At 42.6% G+C, this 20441-nt stretch overlaps 1 protein-coding gene across 1 annotated transcript; it reads left to right on the forward strand.

Moving 5' to 3' along the window:
• The first annotated feature begins 2100 nt into the window (after positions 1–2100).
• Positions 2101–12420, forward strand: LOC307257249 (gap junction alpha-5 protein-like). Its single transcript, XM_080036421.1, has 7 exons — positions 2101–2370; positions 6457–6610; positions 7350–7514; positions 7906–8214; positions 8465–8530; positions 9151–9299; positions 10592–12420. Exons 2-7 carry the CDS (start codon positions 6542–6544, stop codon positions 11064–11066), a joined length of 1233 nt encoding a protein of 410 aa, XP_079892547.1. The 5' UTR covers positions 2101–2370; positions 6457–6541; the 3' UTR covers positions 11067–12420.
• The last annotated feature ends 8021 nt before the right edge of the window (positions 12421–20441 follow it).

Here is a 20441-nt window from a genome sequence, read left to right on the forward strand (position 1 = left end):
TCTTTTATGGGAAGGTATGTTATCTTTGAGTTTCATGCAAAATGATAACAGAGGTGTGATACATTATGTGAGGTGTGGGAGCACGAGGGTCTGCTAACCCTCTCTACGCGTCTTTCTGTTTCTTGGGGAACAAGGGAGGAAAACAAATTAACAAACCGAACACACACACACACACACACTCACACACACACCAGCAGCTGTGTATGAAAGCTGTATGAAAGATTACATTGAGACTTCCTTTTATAGTTCAGGAACAAATCCACTGGTAGAGCTGAATGGCATCACTGCATTTTTAGACCACCTACACAGGTGGTGTATTCTTTACAGTTCAATATGAAACAATATTTTATTCTCTTACGTTTGGTTTTAATACCAAAAAGCTTCTAGTTATGTATTGTTGATGACCACAACACTCACATGGTGTAACCAATGTATCAAAAACTGTTGTCAATCGAAAGGAATTCTCACTTAGAAAGGCCTGGAGAAAAGCAGCGTGACATTTGACACCATCACAAGGTCTCTAGAGAAAGACACATACATGTTTGTGTTGTAGATATATCTACACATATTTCCATGTTGATTGAAGAAGCCTCCAGTCAAACACTCGATATTCAACCCCCTCTGTCATCCAGCAGTCATGAGCTGTGGTCAATGTAGTTATATAAATGTGTTTGTATTACATTAAGGCAAATCATTAAACTTAAAATTATGAAGAAATTTGGTGCGCTCCGGTGGCGTAGTGGATAGAGCGCGTACCATATTGGCTCCGGCCTTCTTTGCAGTGGTCGCGGGTTTGAACCCGACCCGTGGACCTTTACTGCATGTCATCCATCCCCCCTCTCTCTCTGTCTCCCCATTTCAACTCTGTACTATCTAATAAAGCTTGAAAATGCCAAAAAAAATCTAATAAAAATAAAATTATGAACACATTTACTTCAAGACAATTTCAGTGACATGGCTTGAAGTAACAAAAAAGAGAGGGATACCTTCAATAAATTGTATTTGTTCCTCAGTGGCTGAGTCATCTTACCATAACACAAACATATAGCAATGTAAACCTGTACATAGGCCTACTTAATTGAAAAGCCACTCAAAACTAGCAAACCCATCAGCTTGTTTGAAAAACACTGCAGACTGGAGAAGCACGTCATCATGCCAATCTACAAACATTGAACTACATCTTGATGTAGTTCAATGTTTGGTGCAGACCAGTTGGAAGCTAATGTTGCATTCATTTGGTGTTGGAAGAATCAGAAAAATTGGTTCCCAACTGGGAGAATTTGTGTGAACATCCCTTTAAGTCAGACCCAGAACTCTCAAATTTGGCAAAAACTTTGACATCACATTTGCAGAATAATCTTGAAAATACAAAACACCTCACCAAAGTCCAACTGAACTGACTGTTGAGGTTGTGTAAACTTAAAATAAAACAAACACTCAGCAAAGATAATCCCTCCATCATAATCCTACCAATCTGTATGTAGCATTAGTTGATTGAACCAATAATTATAAAATTATCAGTATTTGCTTCAAATATATGGAAAAATCGACATTGTAACTGTCTTTTGTCTTGTGACACAAAGTGTTTTCAAGCCACACAGTTTTGATGGAAAGAATAAAGGGGTCGCTTGTGGACTTTAAATTTAGACTTGTACACACAGTCACCGCACTAAAGTGACTGAACAGAGACACATACGGAGAAGAATAGAGTGACATAAAGGAATGCAGGACTGGGACCTGCAGCCATTGTGTCCCAATACAATATCCGACTTCCTTTTAGATGCCAGACATCACAAACACAAGCAAGCACATACATGAGAGTTGAATAGCAGGCAGGCAGGGAGGCACCGGGCCCACTTCCTCTGCTGCAAAATGTGGATGATGGAGAGAGGGAGAGAGAGGGAGAGAGAGAGAGAGAGAGAGAGAAGGAGGCTTGAACAAACTTCACTCTCACAACTTCTTCAGTTCAGACCTCTGGACTCTAACTGCTCTCATCGTTTTGCTGCTGCTGCTGGACGGACCATCTCACTGACAACTCAACTGAGTGAAATTCACCTCAGCATTTCTTCCTACATCTGTTCATCTGTCCATCTGTGTGCGTCTCTGGCCGCTTCACTCTCAGTCCGAAGCAGTCTCAACTTCGGTTGGGTTGCAAAACAAAAATACTACGAGTCGAGAAAGACACCAATACACCATACACTTCTGTGAGACATCTGGACCTGTACGACCACCTGTTGAAGTGCCTTGCTCAAGGGCACCTTAACAAGGTAACGCTCCTGAGGAAGGAGAAAGGAGAGAGGCCGTTTCACCAACTTTGATTAAGATTTTCCAAGGCCTTCTACAACCACTTGCATCCGTTTCCTAAATCAGGTAATTAGTGTTTATTTGCATCCTTAATTTGGATTCTTTAACGAAATGGACCTCCATTAATTTTTTTTCAGACTTATGTTTTAATTTTAAGCTTAACTCAACAAATGTTTACTCATATACTCAATATCACAAGATAAAAGTGTTTTCTTTTGATCCAGCTTTTCCTGTTTAGTGTTTACTTATTTATATCAGTTGTGGAGTGTAAATAAGTGAATTTCCTCAGATACTTTACTTGAATATTTTCATTTTAAGCAACTTCAAACTTTTTACTCTACTATGTTATCTGAACACTTTAGATAAAGTTCAGATTCTTGTGATGATTTTCATCTCCTTCCCACCAGTGAAAACCATCCATGATCGGGTCCCATGAAGGGATTTTTTACAGGTTGAAAATATTTAACTTAACAATTACTGAAGAAAAGAACAACAGCTGTAAAATGTCCAAAAAGAAATTCAGCAATCCTTTTTTTTTTACTCTACTTTTTTGGGATAAATACAGTAGTTCTCACAGGACAGCCATGATCTTATAAAATAGGATGCATTGCTGTAGATTACGCTAACCAACAGTATAAAAAAAAGGAGTTAGAATTAGCTCAACCGTAAACATATACAGCAAGAAAATGCATACATATCTAAGCTGGGATCAGCAATTCTGGATAAAGCTTGTGTCAGGGTATAGGCAGAGTTTTATCACCGGATTTATTGTCAGCACACACACACAGAATGGACAGGTAGCAGATTGTGAGGAGATATTCACTGATTTTGACAAAAAAAAGGTTGACAACAAGCATTTTCCAAAAATAAGTAAATGTTGCCCATAATACTTTTACCTGGGTTAGTTTTATGAATGCAGGACTTTCACCCTTAATTTCACATTGTTTTAGCAAATTCTCAAATGTGCTGAAATCACAAACTGAAATCATTGGACCAGAAACTATTTTTGTATAGTTTAAAAGTTGTTTAATAGTAGGTTATTTTAATGTATTCATGTCTGTCAGTTACCAAATATTAATAGTTATTACTTGATTAACGACATCCGCGATTTCAACTGTTCATAACTTATTACTGTCAACCAGCAGAGGAAAGACAGTCCTTTCTGTGTGTGTGTGTGTGTGTGTGTGTGTGTGTGTGTGTGTGTGTGTGTGTGTGTGTGTGTGTGTGTGTGTGCCGTTATCAAGACAGGATGTAGAACAATACTTAGTGCTGGATAATGGGCACACACACATACACACACATAGACAAACACACACACAAGCATGCAAAGGTCAGGCGAAAGTCTATACAAGGAAGTAATATTGTTATTAATGATGTTGTGAGCACTTGTGAAAGACATAAACACACAAACACACACACAAAGACAGATACACACACACACACACGCACACACACACACACACACACACACACACACACACACACACACAAAGACACACACAGACATACAGCTTTTTGGTTTCACAAAAACAGGAAGGGAGGCGCATTTAATCAACGTTTAATAAATGAGGGGGAAATCAGAAAATATCCAGGATCTGTTAATAAACCTTGAAGGTTGTGAGCATTTTTCCGCGGGAGGCAGATTAAGATTAAGAAGAAGAGACATTTACTGTATCTAAATTTTTCATTTGAAATTAGGAGGGTTCGAACAATGCATCTTCTGATCCACACTTTAAAGAATTGTAGCACTAGTCATAATGTTTAATCAATTATTAATTAAGATTTTTACATGTCTTTAAAACAGTTTATACTTGTTTACACACGTTATAAAACTAAAGTGGCAACAGCTTACTCACCTCGATATCTGGGTTTGGAATCAAATTCACACCGAAAATAGTGACGCACCTTGCCTTTGTGGGACCTTTTTTTAGGCCTTTGATTGTGTACCTTTCTTTCTAACTTTCAGTTATCTCAATGATCTGGCCTGTGCTGCCATTTCGTTCCAGGTTTTTTCTTGCCAAGGAGAAAATGTATCTCAAGGGAATTCCTGCAGTACGGAAGCCAAGAGCGGCCGTGCGTGCTTGCTATTATTTTCAATGCTGTGATCTTGTGATTACGCGTTATTTCTTTTGTGTTGTAGGAAACAAAAGGTATTTCTTATTAATACTTATAATATTAAATGCCTTATCTCAATATCATACATTGATCAATCCGTTATTACAAAAAGTAGTTTCCTCTTTTGTTCATTATCTTGTGATCTCAAGAAAACAGCTTTTTGTTTTAACAGCATTAAGAAATCATGTGAAGCACAGCCGTTTGTGGCTTCCTTATTGGAAGGATGAAGGTTCAATCTCTATTTTTTAAGGATTAACAACTATAGTGAAATATAAACGGGAACAACACCTGCTATTCAAAAGGGATGGGCTTCTATAAAAACTCTTGTACTGACTTGCAGCTGCCAGGGAGATGTTTCTCTGTAATGAAAATAACTTTGTAATTCTTTTTTCAATATAAAATGTTTGTCTAAACAAACTATTTAAAAAACATACTAAGTCATTGTAAAAAAATATATACTTAATTGAGAAAAAATATTAGGTATTGCTTGTTGATGAGTAACAAATAAGCAAGACTGCTGTGCAACTATGACCGATCGGTAAAGCTGAAAAAAATGCTCATGTTGTTTGATTATTTATTTCAGGCAACTCTCAAATGCAGTGTAGGCCTATGCCAAACAAATTAAGAATTAATTAATTAAACATAAATAAATCCAGTACGGTGTCAATCTGAGAAAACGTCTTCTTGCTCCGTCATAAAAATCAAACACAGACAGTTAGATTGTCATGAATTTCACTTAATACAGTCATGTTCCCACAGCGATGAACAACTTAATTTTTAATTGCACAATAATAAGCATGAGTCTCTATGGACAAACACTTATTTAAGTCCGCTACTGTTTCCAAGAATAGTCAAATATTTATAGTCATGGGGATTACGTAAACATACCCACACATATTCACAGTGGCATTCAAGAAGGAGAGAGACTGTGTGTGTGTGTGTGTGTGTGTGTGTGTGTGTGTGTGTGTGTGTGTGTGTGTGTGTGTGTGTGTGTGTGTGTGTGTGTGTGTGTGTGTGTGTGTGTGTGTGTGTGTGCGCGTGTGTGTTCGTGCGCGTGTAAGTTTATAGTTGACGTCTAGCTTTCCTTCCCCAGAGACAGAAGGAGGGGAGTGTGGGAAATGAGACTGAAGATAAACTGAGACATGGGCACATGTTTTATTATTAATGGGGTCAGGGTCGGGGTGGAGAGAGGGGTCGCAGGGTGGAGACACATACAAGCACACACATACACACACACATACACACACACACACACATCCACACGCACACACACAATTGCTGACCACCATCAGCTTTCAGGTTACAAGCTAAAGTTATAATCCAAATTGAATGCAAAGTGTTACCGTGTTTCCAGATGATTGGCAAAAACATTTTTTAAATGTAGGCTACTATTATGAAATCTGAATATATGTTGGTTCATGGAGATAAATAGCTCATCAGTCACTTAAATGAATGTAAAACAACTCCATTTAAATCTCAAACAAACAAAAACAAAGTGGAGAAAGTGAATGAAATATGGCATTTATTTTTCCTTCATGTATTAATCTGAGGAATGTAAATGTCCACTTATCGGTCTGTACAGATCCGGCTACTGTTTCCTGATCATTTTAGAAGTTAACCTTACGTTAAAGACCGGGGTTACTTATTATGTTTTGGCGAGAAATAGGGTTTTCTATGATGGTTGTTTCTTCGAGTAGTTTATTCATGGGGTCTCCAGGGACCCCAGTAAGGTAAACTACATGTATGTTAAAGCTATAGTGAGTAACTTCTGTTGCCCCCATGAGGAATTCTGAGTGATTACAACAACAATGTCTATGCATCTTCATGAGGTAAGCATTTGGTGATTGCACATGTATTTTATACTTACTGTACAGCAGGTTTATCTTGGTGATAGAATCAACGTCTGTAACATTTCGTGGGAGGTTCTTGAGCTCCTGCACCTGTGTCACTAAGAAATAAATGCACTAAAACACAATTTCTAAAATGAATTAATGAGACTTCCTGTCATTGTGGATTTCTCCATGAAATGTTCTGTAGGCTTCCATCGTACCTGCAGAGAGCGACTGCTTAAAGACAATCATCTGGCCCAGTTGAAAACTCTGTGCTGAGCCTTTGATCGGTCATGGCAGACTGGAGCCTGCTGGGAAACTTCCTTGAGGAAGTACAAGAGCACTCTACATCCATTGGCAAGGTATGCCACACACACACACACACACACACACACACACACACACACACACACACACACACACACACACACACACACACACACACACACACACACACACACACACACCTCTACAAAATCACATAGGCCTACACATATATACACACTGCATGCCAGGCAGCACGGCACCACTCTGACTTCCTGTAGGCATGCTGGGAAAAGTTGTAAACAGACATGTACTGTATGTACTGAAAATAAAATATATTTCCAAGTCATCCTGTTTATGTTTTGTATCCTGACCCATAGTTTATGCATTTGAGGTCTTCCAATAATAAGCAGATCTAAAGTTTATATCAGTATAGGACTGTTTGTGTCTACAAAATAATTAAATATTAAAATAGTATAATAATATCAATAATAATGTTTTGTGAAATTATTTCAATAATTATTTAAAAAATGTAAGCCATTGTATAGTTTTATTTAAATGTTATTACCCGTGACTACTGAAAAAATATATATGAGAAAGGTCTGCAGCTATAGGCCAATTCAATCATTTACAGAATTCAGGTAGAAAGGTCTTCTTGAAAATCTACGTCCACTTAGTATGGAATTTTCAAATCTTCTTACAGAAGAGTATAACCTTGGATAAAAACTGACAAAATCCCTTGCTTAAAAACTACTATCATTATTTCCATACAGTCTATATATTGATGGTTTGAAACATCTTGTCTGTTGTTGTTATTGTTGTTGTTTTGCTCCATAGGTGTGGCTGACCATCCTGTTTATCTTCCGTATCCTGGTGCTGGGCACAGCCGCTGAGTCGTCCTGGGGAGACGAACAGGAAGATTTTAACTGTGACACTGAACAGCCGGGCTGTGAGAACGTTTGTTATGACCGAGCCTTCCCCATTGCACATATACGATACTGGGTAATATACATACACTGTACACAGCCTGATGATTGCTACGAAAGATTTAACCTTTCATTTTACTTTTATATGGGTGTAATATCAACAGATTTAGAGGCTTGCACTGATTGCTATGTATGATTTAACCTCTGAAGTCACATATTATTTACATACCTCATACCAAAGTTGAAGTAAACATTACGAATTTTAATACTCGTTTGCATATTTATTTTTGTTGCTATTCTTTCCTTTCAGTTCACTACAGAAAAAAAGCTTTTAAGTACTTTTCTAAAAATCTTGTTGTGTACTAACTAAGGCAGTTACAAGCAATGACGCTTGATGCATTTTCTTTACTTCGATAACCTTCGATTAAACTCATTTTCTTATTCAAACTTTGCTTGTCTCTTCCCAGGTGCTTCAGATAGTGTTCGTGTCCACTCCCAGTCTGATCTACATAGGCCACGCCATGCACATAGTGCGCAGAGAGGAGAAGAAGAGGAACAGAGAGGAGCAGGAGGGAGACGGAGGAGGGAGGGAGGACGACCCGGGAGGAGGGGAAGGAGGAGGAGGAGGAGGAGATGGAGGAGAGAAACAGGGGAGGAAAGAAAAGGAGGATGAAGGAAAAGAAAAAAGAGAAAGCCCATTAACAGGTCGAATCCGACTGAGGGGAGCACTGCTGCAGACCTACATACTGAGTATACTGATACGCAGCATCATGGAGGTACAAACAATTCTACTAGGTGGACAGCTTTTAAGTGCTATTTACTGTATATTTCAGTCTTTCCAGGTAGCAAAATTATGAAATTGGCAAACTTTTGATACATTACATATATTTGCTTTTTTCAGTAAGATTTTGAATGCAGGACTATTACTTGAAAAAAAGTATGGCTATCTTGTGGTTGTACCTTTAGCTTGAGTAAAATATTCAAGGTACTTCTTCCTCCACTGAGTGACTGTTATTTCACCTCCAGCTGGTGTTTCTGGGTCTCCAGTACTTCATGTATGGAATCTTCCTCCGTCCACTGTTTGTCTGCAAGGTAAAAGGATCTACATATGCATGTATGTATGTATGTATGTATGTATGTATGTATGTATGTATGTATGTATGTATGTATGTATGTATGTATGTATGTATGTATGTATGTATGTATGTATGTATGTATGTATGTATGTATGTATGTATGTATGTATGTATGTATGTATGTATGTATGTATGTATGTATGTATGTATGTATGTATGTATGTATGTATGTACAGTATCTATCTATATGAAATAATTAAAATCATATTCTCATATTACACTCTCCTAAAATAAGGGAAATTATTATACTTTTAGGGGTATGCATTTTTTTTTTTTTTTTTTTTTAAGGCTACTCAACGTAGAAGTACCTTAAATAAATACGTAAACAGTCGAACTTAATCAAATTAATTAATATTTTATTTAATTTTTTTGGTCTAGCACAGTGTCTGCTGATATTGTATCTTAAGAAACAGTACATATTTGTACCTTTCACTGCTTGGGAAGATATAAAGTAGTTAGTTACCTTTGTAGTTCAATAATAAGTCCTATAGGAAACCTTTGGGAACCAAAAATGGACTGCACCCTATTTTTTGACATTACACAGATACACTCTCTCCTTCGCTCTCTGTCTCTCAGGCCTGGCCGTGTCCACATCCAGTGAACTGTTATGTCTCCAGACCAACAGAGAAAAACGTCTTCATAGTGTTCATGTTGGCTGTGTCGGGGGTCTCTCTGGTCCTCAGTGTGCTGGAACTCAATCACCTGGCGTGGAGACACTGCTGCAGGTATAGGAACCCTGTGCTAGACCACTAACACTGACAAAACCATTTTGTTTTTGTGTTCTCTGAGGTGTGGAGTAACTCAGGTGCACACATATTAGTTATTCATTCATTCTGGAGTCAGCGATTCTAGTGAATGCTTGTTTTCAAACTCACTTTTTGTAAAAGTTAATATATAGCCTACTCACAATCTGCTACATATCCGTACTTTTTGGTGCACGCTATTGGGGCTACTAGCCAAATATCTTGCCATTCAAACTAAACGTATGTTTCTCAAATTCTATCAAGTGTGTAGACATAATTACATTTAATTTTTCCAATGTTTTAAAAGAAATATGATGATTACAGAATTTTGGCTTGCATGACACCCCTGTCCGGGTCTCACCAATTTTATGGAAGTGTTGGAGCATACCTTGAATAGGCAGAATACGGTCTGACAGTGAGAGCATTTTTACAAAGAGGCAACTCTGACTGCTTTGTTAGTTACTTGTTTTCTCAGATAAGTTCAGGATACGGTTATTTTGTGGAAATACGGGTTTGAGTCAGTTTAAATCAGACATATTGGATCAAGAGCATATGCCATTATTGTTTAAAGAGGACCTATGATGCTTTTTGACTTTTATGACCTATAAACGTTGTTATGATGATTCATAGTCATGCTTAACCATACTAAATTATCAAATAATGACTTACATGCATTTCGACGTATTCCCTGCTGACCGTCTGGGGTGTCTGTGCAGAGCACTAAACACTATTCTAGCCAGTCGAGAAGTCACGTCTTCAAAGCGGTCAACCCTTTCATAATTTGTGATGTCGCATAAAAATTTGTGACGTGACCACGCGGATGTTTCCATGTATGGTAATGCTGTCACTTCCCTGTTCGCGTCTGCCTCGCGCCCTTATAGGTCCATGCTCGCGCTTCCCGCCACTGAAAGTGTTCCGGAAGGAAGGTAACCAATCACAACGGAGTGGGGTTTGCAAGAGGGGGGGGGAGGGTAGCGGAGATGGCCGATGCACAGGCGGAGGGAGCGGAGATTGCCGAAGCACACACACTCAAGTGTTGACAGGATGTGCTGGATCGCCAAAATAAGAGAAAGAGCTTCCCGAAAATCTACATAGTTTTTTGTGATGTGATTCGTGTCAGGTTGCTCTATAGCAGTGTAAAACAAGAAATTAAGAACAGAAAAGTAGTATAATAGGTCCTCTTTAACAGCTTCTTTCAGGAGTTCGCTGTAGTGTCAGAACACTTATACAACCATTAATTGTTGTTGATATCTGGATACAACTCTTTGTTGCAGGCAATTCTTTTTCACAAAGAAGGCTGTTGCTCCTTTAAACTCCTCCCCACCGGCCCTACAGCGCTCCATGTCTCATCCGCTGCCTTCAACCCCACCTCCAGACTTCAACCAGTGTGTGATAGGCTCCTCGCATTTCCTGCCTTTCCCTAACCACGGCCTGGCCAACCAACAGAACTCCAAGAACATGGCCACGGAGAAGCACAACATGGCCGACAACCTCCTCCCGATTAGCTGCTACTCACCGGGATGGCAGGAGGCTAGCAACAATCAGATCCAAGATGGTGGATACCTGAGGACCGACACTAACTGCTACAGCCCTGGGAGCAGGGAAATCAGCGGGCCTCCGGTCCAAAATGGTGCACCCAACGGGCTGTTACTTTGCCCGAATGGGGGGCTCTGTCAGAAGGACAAACGGCGATTCAGCAAAACCAGCGGAACAAGCAGCCGGACGAGAGCAGACGACCTCTCTGTTTAGAAAGAAAGCAGAAACCGAAAGATTCAAATACGCTCACATTTCACAGATTTGTACACATAATGCACACAGCTTCCCATTGAAGATAGCCAGAGGAATCAGGGCCTTACCATCTGTCTAGGAACGCTAACTCAGTCTGTTTGACTTGATAAGGAGACTATTCCTTCTGACAATCTGATAAGCCCAAAACAAATTGCTCAAAGATTGCACTAAACTCCCAATGGACAATATTCAGACATTGAGGTGCTCAGATTCAGGTTCAGACTGCATACATACGTTAACTTGTGTCTGTTAAAATGGTCAGTGTGTCGGATTAGGGGATTTTAAAGCCATTCATTTGTAGAGAGACTTGGCTGAGAGACATGAGAGAATCATGTTTAGCAATCCTCCTTAAAGCTGGGGTATATGATTTGGGGAGAAAATAGCAGTTGGGATAGAGATTCAAATCCAAATACCTCAACCGCTCCACTTGTTCTCTTTGGTCCCTCCCCTATGGTCCATGCCTGACACGCTCTACACACCAACAACGTCGGCGCCAAAGTGAATGGACAGTCCCAGAGATTTTTTTTTATTTTTTTATTTCTTAAGAATCGGAATCGCCCCTCTCTGCCCCATTTCACCTCTGTCTCTTCAATAAAGCATGAAAAATGCCAAAAAGTATCTAAAAAAAATATATACCCCAGCTTTAAGCTGTAATTTTACACTCCAATTTGCAATGTTGAAGGGTGAAAGAACTATATAAACCCTTCGTAGCCGCAATCTGATAGTCTACGAATGTAATCAGCATGCACTCAACTTTTTAGACTGTTGCTTTTTGAAACAACTACAATCTATAAAAGTTGCAGAGACAAATTTTTGCACCTACTTTTATACTACTAGATCATCAGCTGTGATGTTCAAGCTGATTTGGGACAGTGGCAGATTAAAAAAATCCACAAGCATGGCCGCTCTTGGCTTCCGTACAAGCTGATGTTGTTAAGCAAACTGTTCTCTTTACCTGACTGATTTACAGCCCTTGAATTTATCCAAGAAAGGAGCAACTGAGCCGTGTGGAAGTATTTGGGAGCTTTTTGTACCCTCAGGCAACCAAAGGTTTACCAGTGGACTGAGTGAATACTCGCTGTCTGATAGTGTTAGCCCTTTGTAAGTGACAGGAACTTAACATGTATTTTTGTTAGACTTTTCATTTGTTATTAGCGTCAGAGAAAAGTTATGTTTACTGTATATGCAAGAGTACAACATGTTTCGAGCCTGTTTTGAGTTTTAACTGTAACATATTTTAGCCACAGTGCATACAGATTGGTTTGTTTCATCAGGGGATATTAATATGAAGCACAACTGCCTACTACATCTTCACACCAGCATCATGTTAAAGTTTTTTCACCTTTTGAAAATTTGTGTTTAAATGTTATTATATAAATAAATATTTGTTTTGTGACACGCTTGTCAGTTGAAATTTCTACTGGTGGTTTCTACTGCACTGTATTACGGTAATATTCCATGGCTAATCTGGACACAACACACAATTTAAAGCTCTACAATCTGAAATTTAAGTTGTGTGTTTTGTTTGCAGTTGTACTGCAATGTAATGGTTACTATATAAGAGCAAAACAAATGAAACTTTGCCAAATGTCACTAGGTGGTTACTATTATCAACAAGTATTTAGAATGATTGGATAATTAATATGTTGTATAATTGTATATTTATTATCACACTTCGATAATGGGATTGCTGTGCATGTTAAAAAAAAGTCATGCAAAACCTGTTAATGTCTGTTTTGTCTATACAATATTTAAATAATAATAATATAAATTAAAATGCAGTGTTGTTTATATGATGTACATAATAAGGGATACACCTTGGCCCTGCAGTGCTATACACATTTCTTGTTGTCACTTTTCTAATAGCTCTTTAACAGGAGACATTCAGACTTCTCATAAAAGTATAAGTCCAGAAAAAGTATCCAAGCAGCACGTGAGCCAACAGGACCCTGAATCATTAATTTAATTATTTTCTCCTGTGCTTCTCAGACTGCGACATGTCAAAAACATTCTTCCATGGATTAAGGCCTGTTGCTGGTGCACTCATTTTTAGATGTTACATTCTAATTTTAGAATTAATCTAAATTCGTTGGACCGAATCAATCTGAAGGGCCACTAGAGATCACATTGCGTCACCCGAAAGTTCTTCATTGTTCCGCTTCTAACTGACTGACGTTCTCAGACAAGATCCAGGAAAAAAAGATAGAACTTCAGTAATGGGCAGACAAAGTTAGTTGGTGAGAAAATGCAGGACAGTTTAAGAAAGGGGCACTCTAGATTTTTTTTTCAAATAATATTTCCTGATTCCCATGGCAAATGTCCAGCCTGGAACAAGAGGGCTGATGGGAGAATTCCCAGTAAGGTCATCTGAATACTCAAGGAATGTTTGGGAACTGTGACGCTAAAGGGCTTTTTTGTTTTCTTTCCCATATGTGGCAGCCATGTTTAACCCACAGTTCTGCTGCATGGGCAAAAAGACTCACCCAAATGACTAATATCAATATGTGACTAAATCTCCACTATGTTAAATGGTAACTAAATTAAATGATGACTGGTGTTTATATGACAACTGAAAATCACCTGCAAGAACTAACAACACTGAGGTGAAAGAATACAAAACAAAACTAAAAGTCTGTAACATTATATGTGGAGATTATTTTACCTGTAGGTTCAAATTAAAAGGCTAAATAAAAATGGTAAACAGATAAACATTCCACTCTACTATTAGGGTTGAGATTTATCTTCCATTACATATTAATTATATTTAATATGTATGGAAGTGTTATTTGCACTGCAATCATTAAACACAGTACATTAATACATAAATAGACAATTAAATTAAAAAGAAAAGCTGCCAGGTCAAAACACGTCAGTGGACAATGATGCCCTCTTGTGGCGAAACATATAACTGCAGCACTAAAGTGATCCCATTTGACACCAAAATAATATATAAAAAACTATAAACACCATAATATTTTTTTATATGTTTGGGGATACATTTTTCCACCAGTTTCCCCATCATCTTTTTTTTCTGTAAATAAAAATATCGTTTATACCATTGGGGCTATCAAATATGGTCCTCATATGTATAGAAATTATAACTCGAATGCATCCTGTGTTTGTCAGAGCAGTTTCAAAGATAAAATCTTGTCGATTTTGGTGGCAATGATAATATGACCTCATGAGACATACACTGAGGTCTTTGCCAACATCCCAACCACGTCCTCCACACACACACACACACACACACCTGTTTGTCATCCATAATCCAGTATTTGGATCGGATGTCAGATATATTTATATCTCAAAAGGGAGACCCTCATTTACAGCTGGCTGCTTGAACGTTGACAGAACGAGAGAGAGAGAGAGAGTGTGTGTGTGCCTTGTAATTGGGCACTCCATCATAATTCACGAAAAACAAAGTGCTGTAGTGCTCTTACATAATTCACCTATGGAACTGAAGTTCCGGGGTTCCGGGGGAACTGTTATGACTGGGGGAATTTCCTGTTTTTGTCTTGTTGGCGTTTTGAGACTATCAAGAGTTTACTGTCTGCTCCGTTGTTGTTACTCGACAAGTGTATTAATGTCATTAAAGCAGTTAGCTCCGTCTTTTGACACTCCGCCTCCGACTCCCGTCTCTACACGCCACATTGGTGACCCTGACGTCAGTCCCGCTGAAGATTTCGAGACTGATTTGAATATCGATCGCAACAGCATGGCGCTTTCCATCGTTCTCAAACTGCCGAAGTTCTGGGAGACGTCCGCGGCAACGTGGTTCGCACAGGCAGAGGCTCAGTTCACCCTCCGTGGGATTACGGATGATGCCACACGCTATTACCACGTCGTCTCAGCACTGGAGAGCTCCACTGCAGCCAGGGCAGTAAGCTTTATTACATCTCCTCCTGCCCAAAATAAATATGCAGGGCTCAAGGCTTACCTCCTCAAAATCTTTGAACTGTCAAGATCGGAAAGAGCCCGGCGTCTTCTTGCCATTCAAGGCCTGGGGGACAGCAAACCCTCCGAACATATGGAAATGATGTTAAACCTGCTGGGCACGGAGGTACCAAATTTCCTTTTCATCGAACTCTTCCTGCGACACATGCCACCACACGTCCAGACAGCGCTCGCGAATACATCCATCACGGAGCCACGGGCTCTGGCAGAGGAGGCAGACAGGTTCTTTCTGGCCACCCAGCGTTTCGCCCCGGATGTGCTGGCCCCGACACGCAGTTACACTCGTGCGGGCAGCAGCGCTCCCCTTGGCGGAGGACACGCGTCCACCGACAGCCTTACCGCTGTGGGCTTGTGCTATTTCCATGCACGTTTCGGGGCCAAGGCAAAAAAGTGCCGCTCTCCGTGCACTTTCAACGCGGCGGGAAACGCCAAGGCCTGCGCTCAGTAGTGGCCGTGAGCGCAGGCACAAAGGGCCGGCTGCTGTTCATCGTGGACACCCTCTCCAGGCGTAAATTCCTTTGCGACACCGGTGCACAGAGGAGCGTGGTGCCGGCTACGGTGGACGACGCCGCCGGCGGGTTGCACGGCCCTCCCTTGACATCTGCCAACGACACCCCGATCCGAACGTATGGCACGAAGTCTGTGGATTTATGTTTTGGAGGTCAACGGTTCACATGGGATTTTGTTACAGCCGACGTCTCCTTCCCCCTCCTCGGCGCAGATTTTCTGTGCGCACACGGGCTGCTGGTTGATGTCAAGAACGAGCGCCTGGTGGACGCATTGACCTTCTCCTCGTTCGCATGTGTCTGCGATGAGGGGACATACGACGGCCTTTCTAGCTCGCTCTCTGAGGGTGACAAGTACCAGCGGCTGCTCAGAGAGTTCTCTAGCCTGCTGCAACCAACCTTCTCGTCCACGTCGACGAAACACGGTGTGGAGCACCATATTGAGACGAAAGGGCCCCCTGTCCATGCCAGGGCCCGACGGCTCGCTCCGGAGAGACTGGCGGTTGCTAAGGCTGAATTCGCCAACATGGAGCGCCTGGGCATCATTCGCCGTTCCGACAGTCCGTGGTCCTCGCCACTCCACATGGTTCCGAAGCAGGATGGCGGCTGGCGCCCATGTGGAGACTACCGCCGCCTGAATGACGCCACCACGCCCGACCGCTATCCAGTGCCCCATATTCAGGACTTCTCCGTGCATCTGGCGGGGAAGCTCCTGTTTTCCAAAGTCGACCTTGTGCGGGGCTACCACCAGGTTCCGGTGCACCCTGCGGATGTCCCGAAGACAGCTGTGGTCACTCCGTTTGGGTTGTTTGAGTTCCTCAGGATGCCATTCGGCCTGAAAAACGCGGCCCAGTCCTTCCAGCGGCTGATGGACTCGGCGCTGAGGGACATGCCTTTCATCTTCGTCTACTTGGACGATGTCCTGGTCGCCAGTTCCTCGGAGGAGGAGCACCTCACACACCTCCGGGCCCTCTTCACAAGGCTCGACCGCCACGGCTTGATCATTAACCCGGCGAAGTGTGTTTTTGGGGTGCCGTCCATCCAGTTCCTCGGGCACCTCATCAACAGGGATGGTGCCGTCCCCCTTCCGTCGAAGGTGGAGGCTGTTTCCAACTTTCCCCGCCCACGTTCGGCCCGGGGGCTCCGGGAGTTCCTGGGGATGGTCACCTTCTATCACCGATTCATACACCGGGCGGCCCACACTATGCGCCCGCTGTATGAGGCCCTCAAGGACAAGGCGCCCGGCCAAGACGTCGACTGGACTGCAGAGAGGGACAGAGCGTTCGAGGACACTAAGACTGCATTGAGCCGGGCCGCGTTGTTGGTCCACCCGTTGCCCGGAGCTCAGGTGGCCCTCACAACCGACGCGTCCGACTACGCGGTTGGCGCGGTGTTAGAGCAGTGGGACGGTGGCGCCTGGCAACCGCTCGCCTTTTTCAGCCGCCAGCTGGTACCCCGGGAGCGCAAATACAGTACTTTCGACAGGGAGCTGCTCGGCGTCTGGCTGGCAATCCGTCATTTCCGCTTCGCCCTGGAGGGCCGTCAGTTTACGGTTTTTGTGGACCACAAACCCCTCACGTTCTCCATGTCCAAGGTAGCCGAGCCGTGGTCCGCCCGCCAACAGCGCCAGCTGTCATTCATCTCTGAGTATACCACGGACATCAGGCACATCGCTGGCAAATCCAACGTGGTCGCGGATTGCCTCTCCAGAGTGATCGTCGGCGCGGTGCAGCTGGATCTCGACTACTCGCGTATGAGTGCGGAACAGGCCACGGACCACGGTTTTCAGTCCCTCAAAGACTCGGACACCGGGCTGCGCCTGGAAAAAGTGGCGATCGGCGACTCAGGGGTCTGGTTATGGTGTGACCTCTCCACCGGCCAGCCCAGGCCACTGGTCCCTGCCGGCTGGCAGCGGGCTGTTTTCGAGGCAATACACGGCCTGTCCCATCCCGGTAGGAGGGCGTCCGTGAGGCTGGTCTCTCAGAAGTTTGTCTGGAAAGGACTGAAGAAGGACGTACGGGCCTGGGTCGACTCGTGTGTGTCCTGTCAGCGTGCAAAAGTGCACCGCCACACCAAGGCCCCGTTGGAGCCATTTGTCGTCCCTGGTAGGAGGTTCGACCATGTCAACATCGACCTGGTGGGGCCACTCCCCCCTTCGCATGGTTTCACCCACCTCCTCACGATGGTGGACAGGACGACGCGTTGGCCTGAAGCTGTGCCACTCACCTCGACATCGTCTTCCGATGTGGCCCGTGCGTTTATCGGCACGTGGGTCGCGCGCTTTGGGACACCTTCGGACCTCTCCTCCGACCGGGGTGCACAGTTTACCTCGGAGATCTGGAATGTGGTTGCCAAGGATCTGGGGGTTAAACTGCATCGCACTACCGCATACCATCCTCAGGCTAATGGTTTGTGCGAGCGGTTCCATCGCTCCATGAAGGCGGCCTTGCGTGCCAGTTTGACGGACGGCAACTGGTTGGACAAACTTCCCTGGGTGATGCTGGGGCTCCGGACGGCGCCTAAGGAGGACCTGCAGTCCTCGTCTGCCGAGTTAGTCTACGGTCAGGTGCTACGAGTTCCAGGGGATTTCATTCCGAACGCCACAACACCCTGGTCGGCGGCCAGGCAGCGGTCCTCTCTGCTGGAGGTCGCCAAGCAGTTCGCACCCGTCCCCACTTCGCATCACTGCACCCCCGTTTCCCTGGTGCCACCCAATCTGCACACGGCGGAGTTTGTGTTCATCCGCCACGACGCCCACCGTGGACCGTTGCGCCCCCCCTATGACGGGCCGTTTAGGGTCTTGCAACACGGGGATAAGAGCCTGGTCGTGGACGTCGGTGGTAGGCCCGAGACTGTCTCTGTCGACAGGATCAAGCCTGCCCACGTGGACATTTCCAGACCGTTGGAGTTGGCCCAGGCTCCGCGCCGTGGACGGCCCCCGTTGCCACGCCCCGCTGGGCTCCCTGCCGCCTTGTCGGTGCCGTTGCCGCCCAGTCCTGGGCTTGGTCCTGCCGCACCCACCACGCCCCTCCCCTCTTCGGCCCCTGCCACTCGTTCTAGTCGCGGCCGGGCCATCGTGCCTTTCCGGCACGGGGACTTTGACTATGGGTGAATTCTGGGGGGGCTTGTGTAGTGCTCTTACATAATTCACCTATGGAACTGAAGTTCCGGGGTTCCGGGGGAACTGTTATGACTGGGGGAATTTCCTGTTTTTGTCTTGTTGGCGTTTTGAGACTATCAAGAGTTTACTGTCTGCTCCGTTGTTGTTACTCGACAAGTGTATTAATGTCATTAAAGCAGTTAGCTCCGTCTTTTGACACTCCGCCTCCGACTCCCGTCTCTACACGCCACAGTGCTATTTTTAATGTAAGATAGCATTGACACTGTTTATTTATTGTTGTTGGTTTTTGAATAGCATATAGCCTATTACATGAAACGTAGCCCGTGATATTTAATGTACAAAATAACAAAATATCAACATTGAAATGTCGTACTGTTTCAGCATGAACATGTCTTATTGCATATAAGAAAATACGACAAATTTGAATTTGTCTGTCAATTCTTTTGTCCTTCAATTACTTACCGGTAAGTGTCAGTGTTACAAAAGGCATTGTATTAAGTAATGTCCACTTTGACCACCGGGGGGCAGTAACTCCCTAACCCTCTGCCCTTGAGGGCGCTGTGTTTCTTTAAATTTTTCCCATTCCACAAAGATACCAACATGAGTAAACATATATAATTAAAAACAATGTTTACTTCATTATAGACAGAATCAACTTCAATTATGGCTTTCTCCATAGAGTATAGCCTATACAATTTTAATACAATTTGGAGGGACTGATTAATAATCAACAGTTGTTTATCTTAATTATAGTTATCTTCTGAAAACTAGATAATCATATAATTACATTTATTTACAGCCTAGCAACACAAACAGCAGTTTAATCAGCCGTCTGTAGCCGGGCAGTTTTACAATCTGGTTGTTTGAAGATGGATCCAGACTGATCCGGTCATGTCTGTGGTGTTCATTTGAGCTTTGATCAACTGGGTTGGTACGTGACAAGGATGCAGGCCATGAGCTGCCCTCAGATGCCTCGCTTCCTAGAAAGATTTCATGAGTAGTGTGGGATTATATAACATACACAGTACATGACCAGGTGTGCCCCTCAGAGTTTGCCATAAATCCAACTAGGCCAAAAGTCATACGTTACAATTTACAAAGGACAAAGAGGGCATTTCCAAGGGTTGTAGTCCAGGTCTAATCTGCTGTGGGCTTTTCAAACAGGAAACCTCCAAACTATTTGTCCTTTTGCTTCAAACAGTAATTAGAGATAATTGTTTTTTGCCCTCACCACCCTTAGAAATACTCACTTTCAAAATGCAAAATAGACCAAAAGCACTGAAGGACGAATGGTGTCTTGTAATGTAGACTTATATTATTGGTTTTTATTCATGATTTAGTTAAATTTTCCACTAAATTAAATTGTTAAACGTCAATACAGCTGCATAAAAGTAATTGTAAAATTGGTCTGAAGTTTAATGTGGTTCAACATCATACATGTCAAGTCAATCTATTGAATCTTTTTTTAAAGCCCCCTGAGGATGTTTTTGATTGGGTATATTTGGCTATATAAATATAATTGATTTAAATAAGAAACTAATTAAATGATACCAGTTGAAGTGCTTCTTTCAGATTATTTATTTTAAAGCCCTTTTCAGCTACATTTCCTGTTTTAAATGTGCTTTACAAATTGTTTTTATTATTACGTGGTCCACGTCTTTGTAACCTTAATAAATATGTGAATAAAAGTATCTGTAAAGACACATGTGGACTTAGCATGTTCATGGTCAAAGATGATCCCACTAAAATAAATGG

This window comes from Ammodytes marinus (assembly GCF_949987685.1).
Source record: "Ammodytes marinus genome assembly, chromosome: 11".
In the NCBI taxonomy this organism is placed as follows: Eukaryota; Metazoa; Chordata; class Actinopteri; order Uranoscopiformes; family Ammodytidae; genus Ammodytes; species Ammodytes marinus.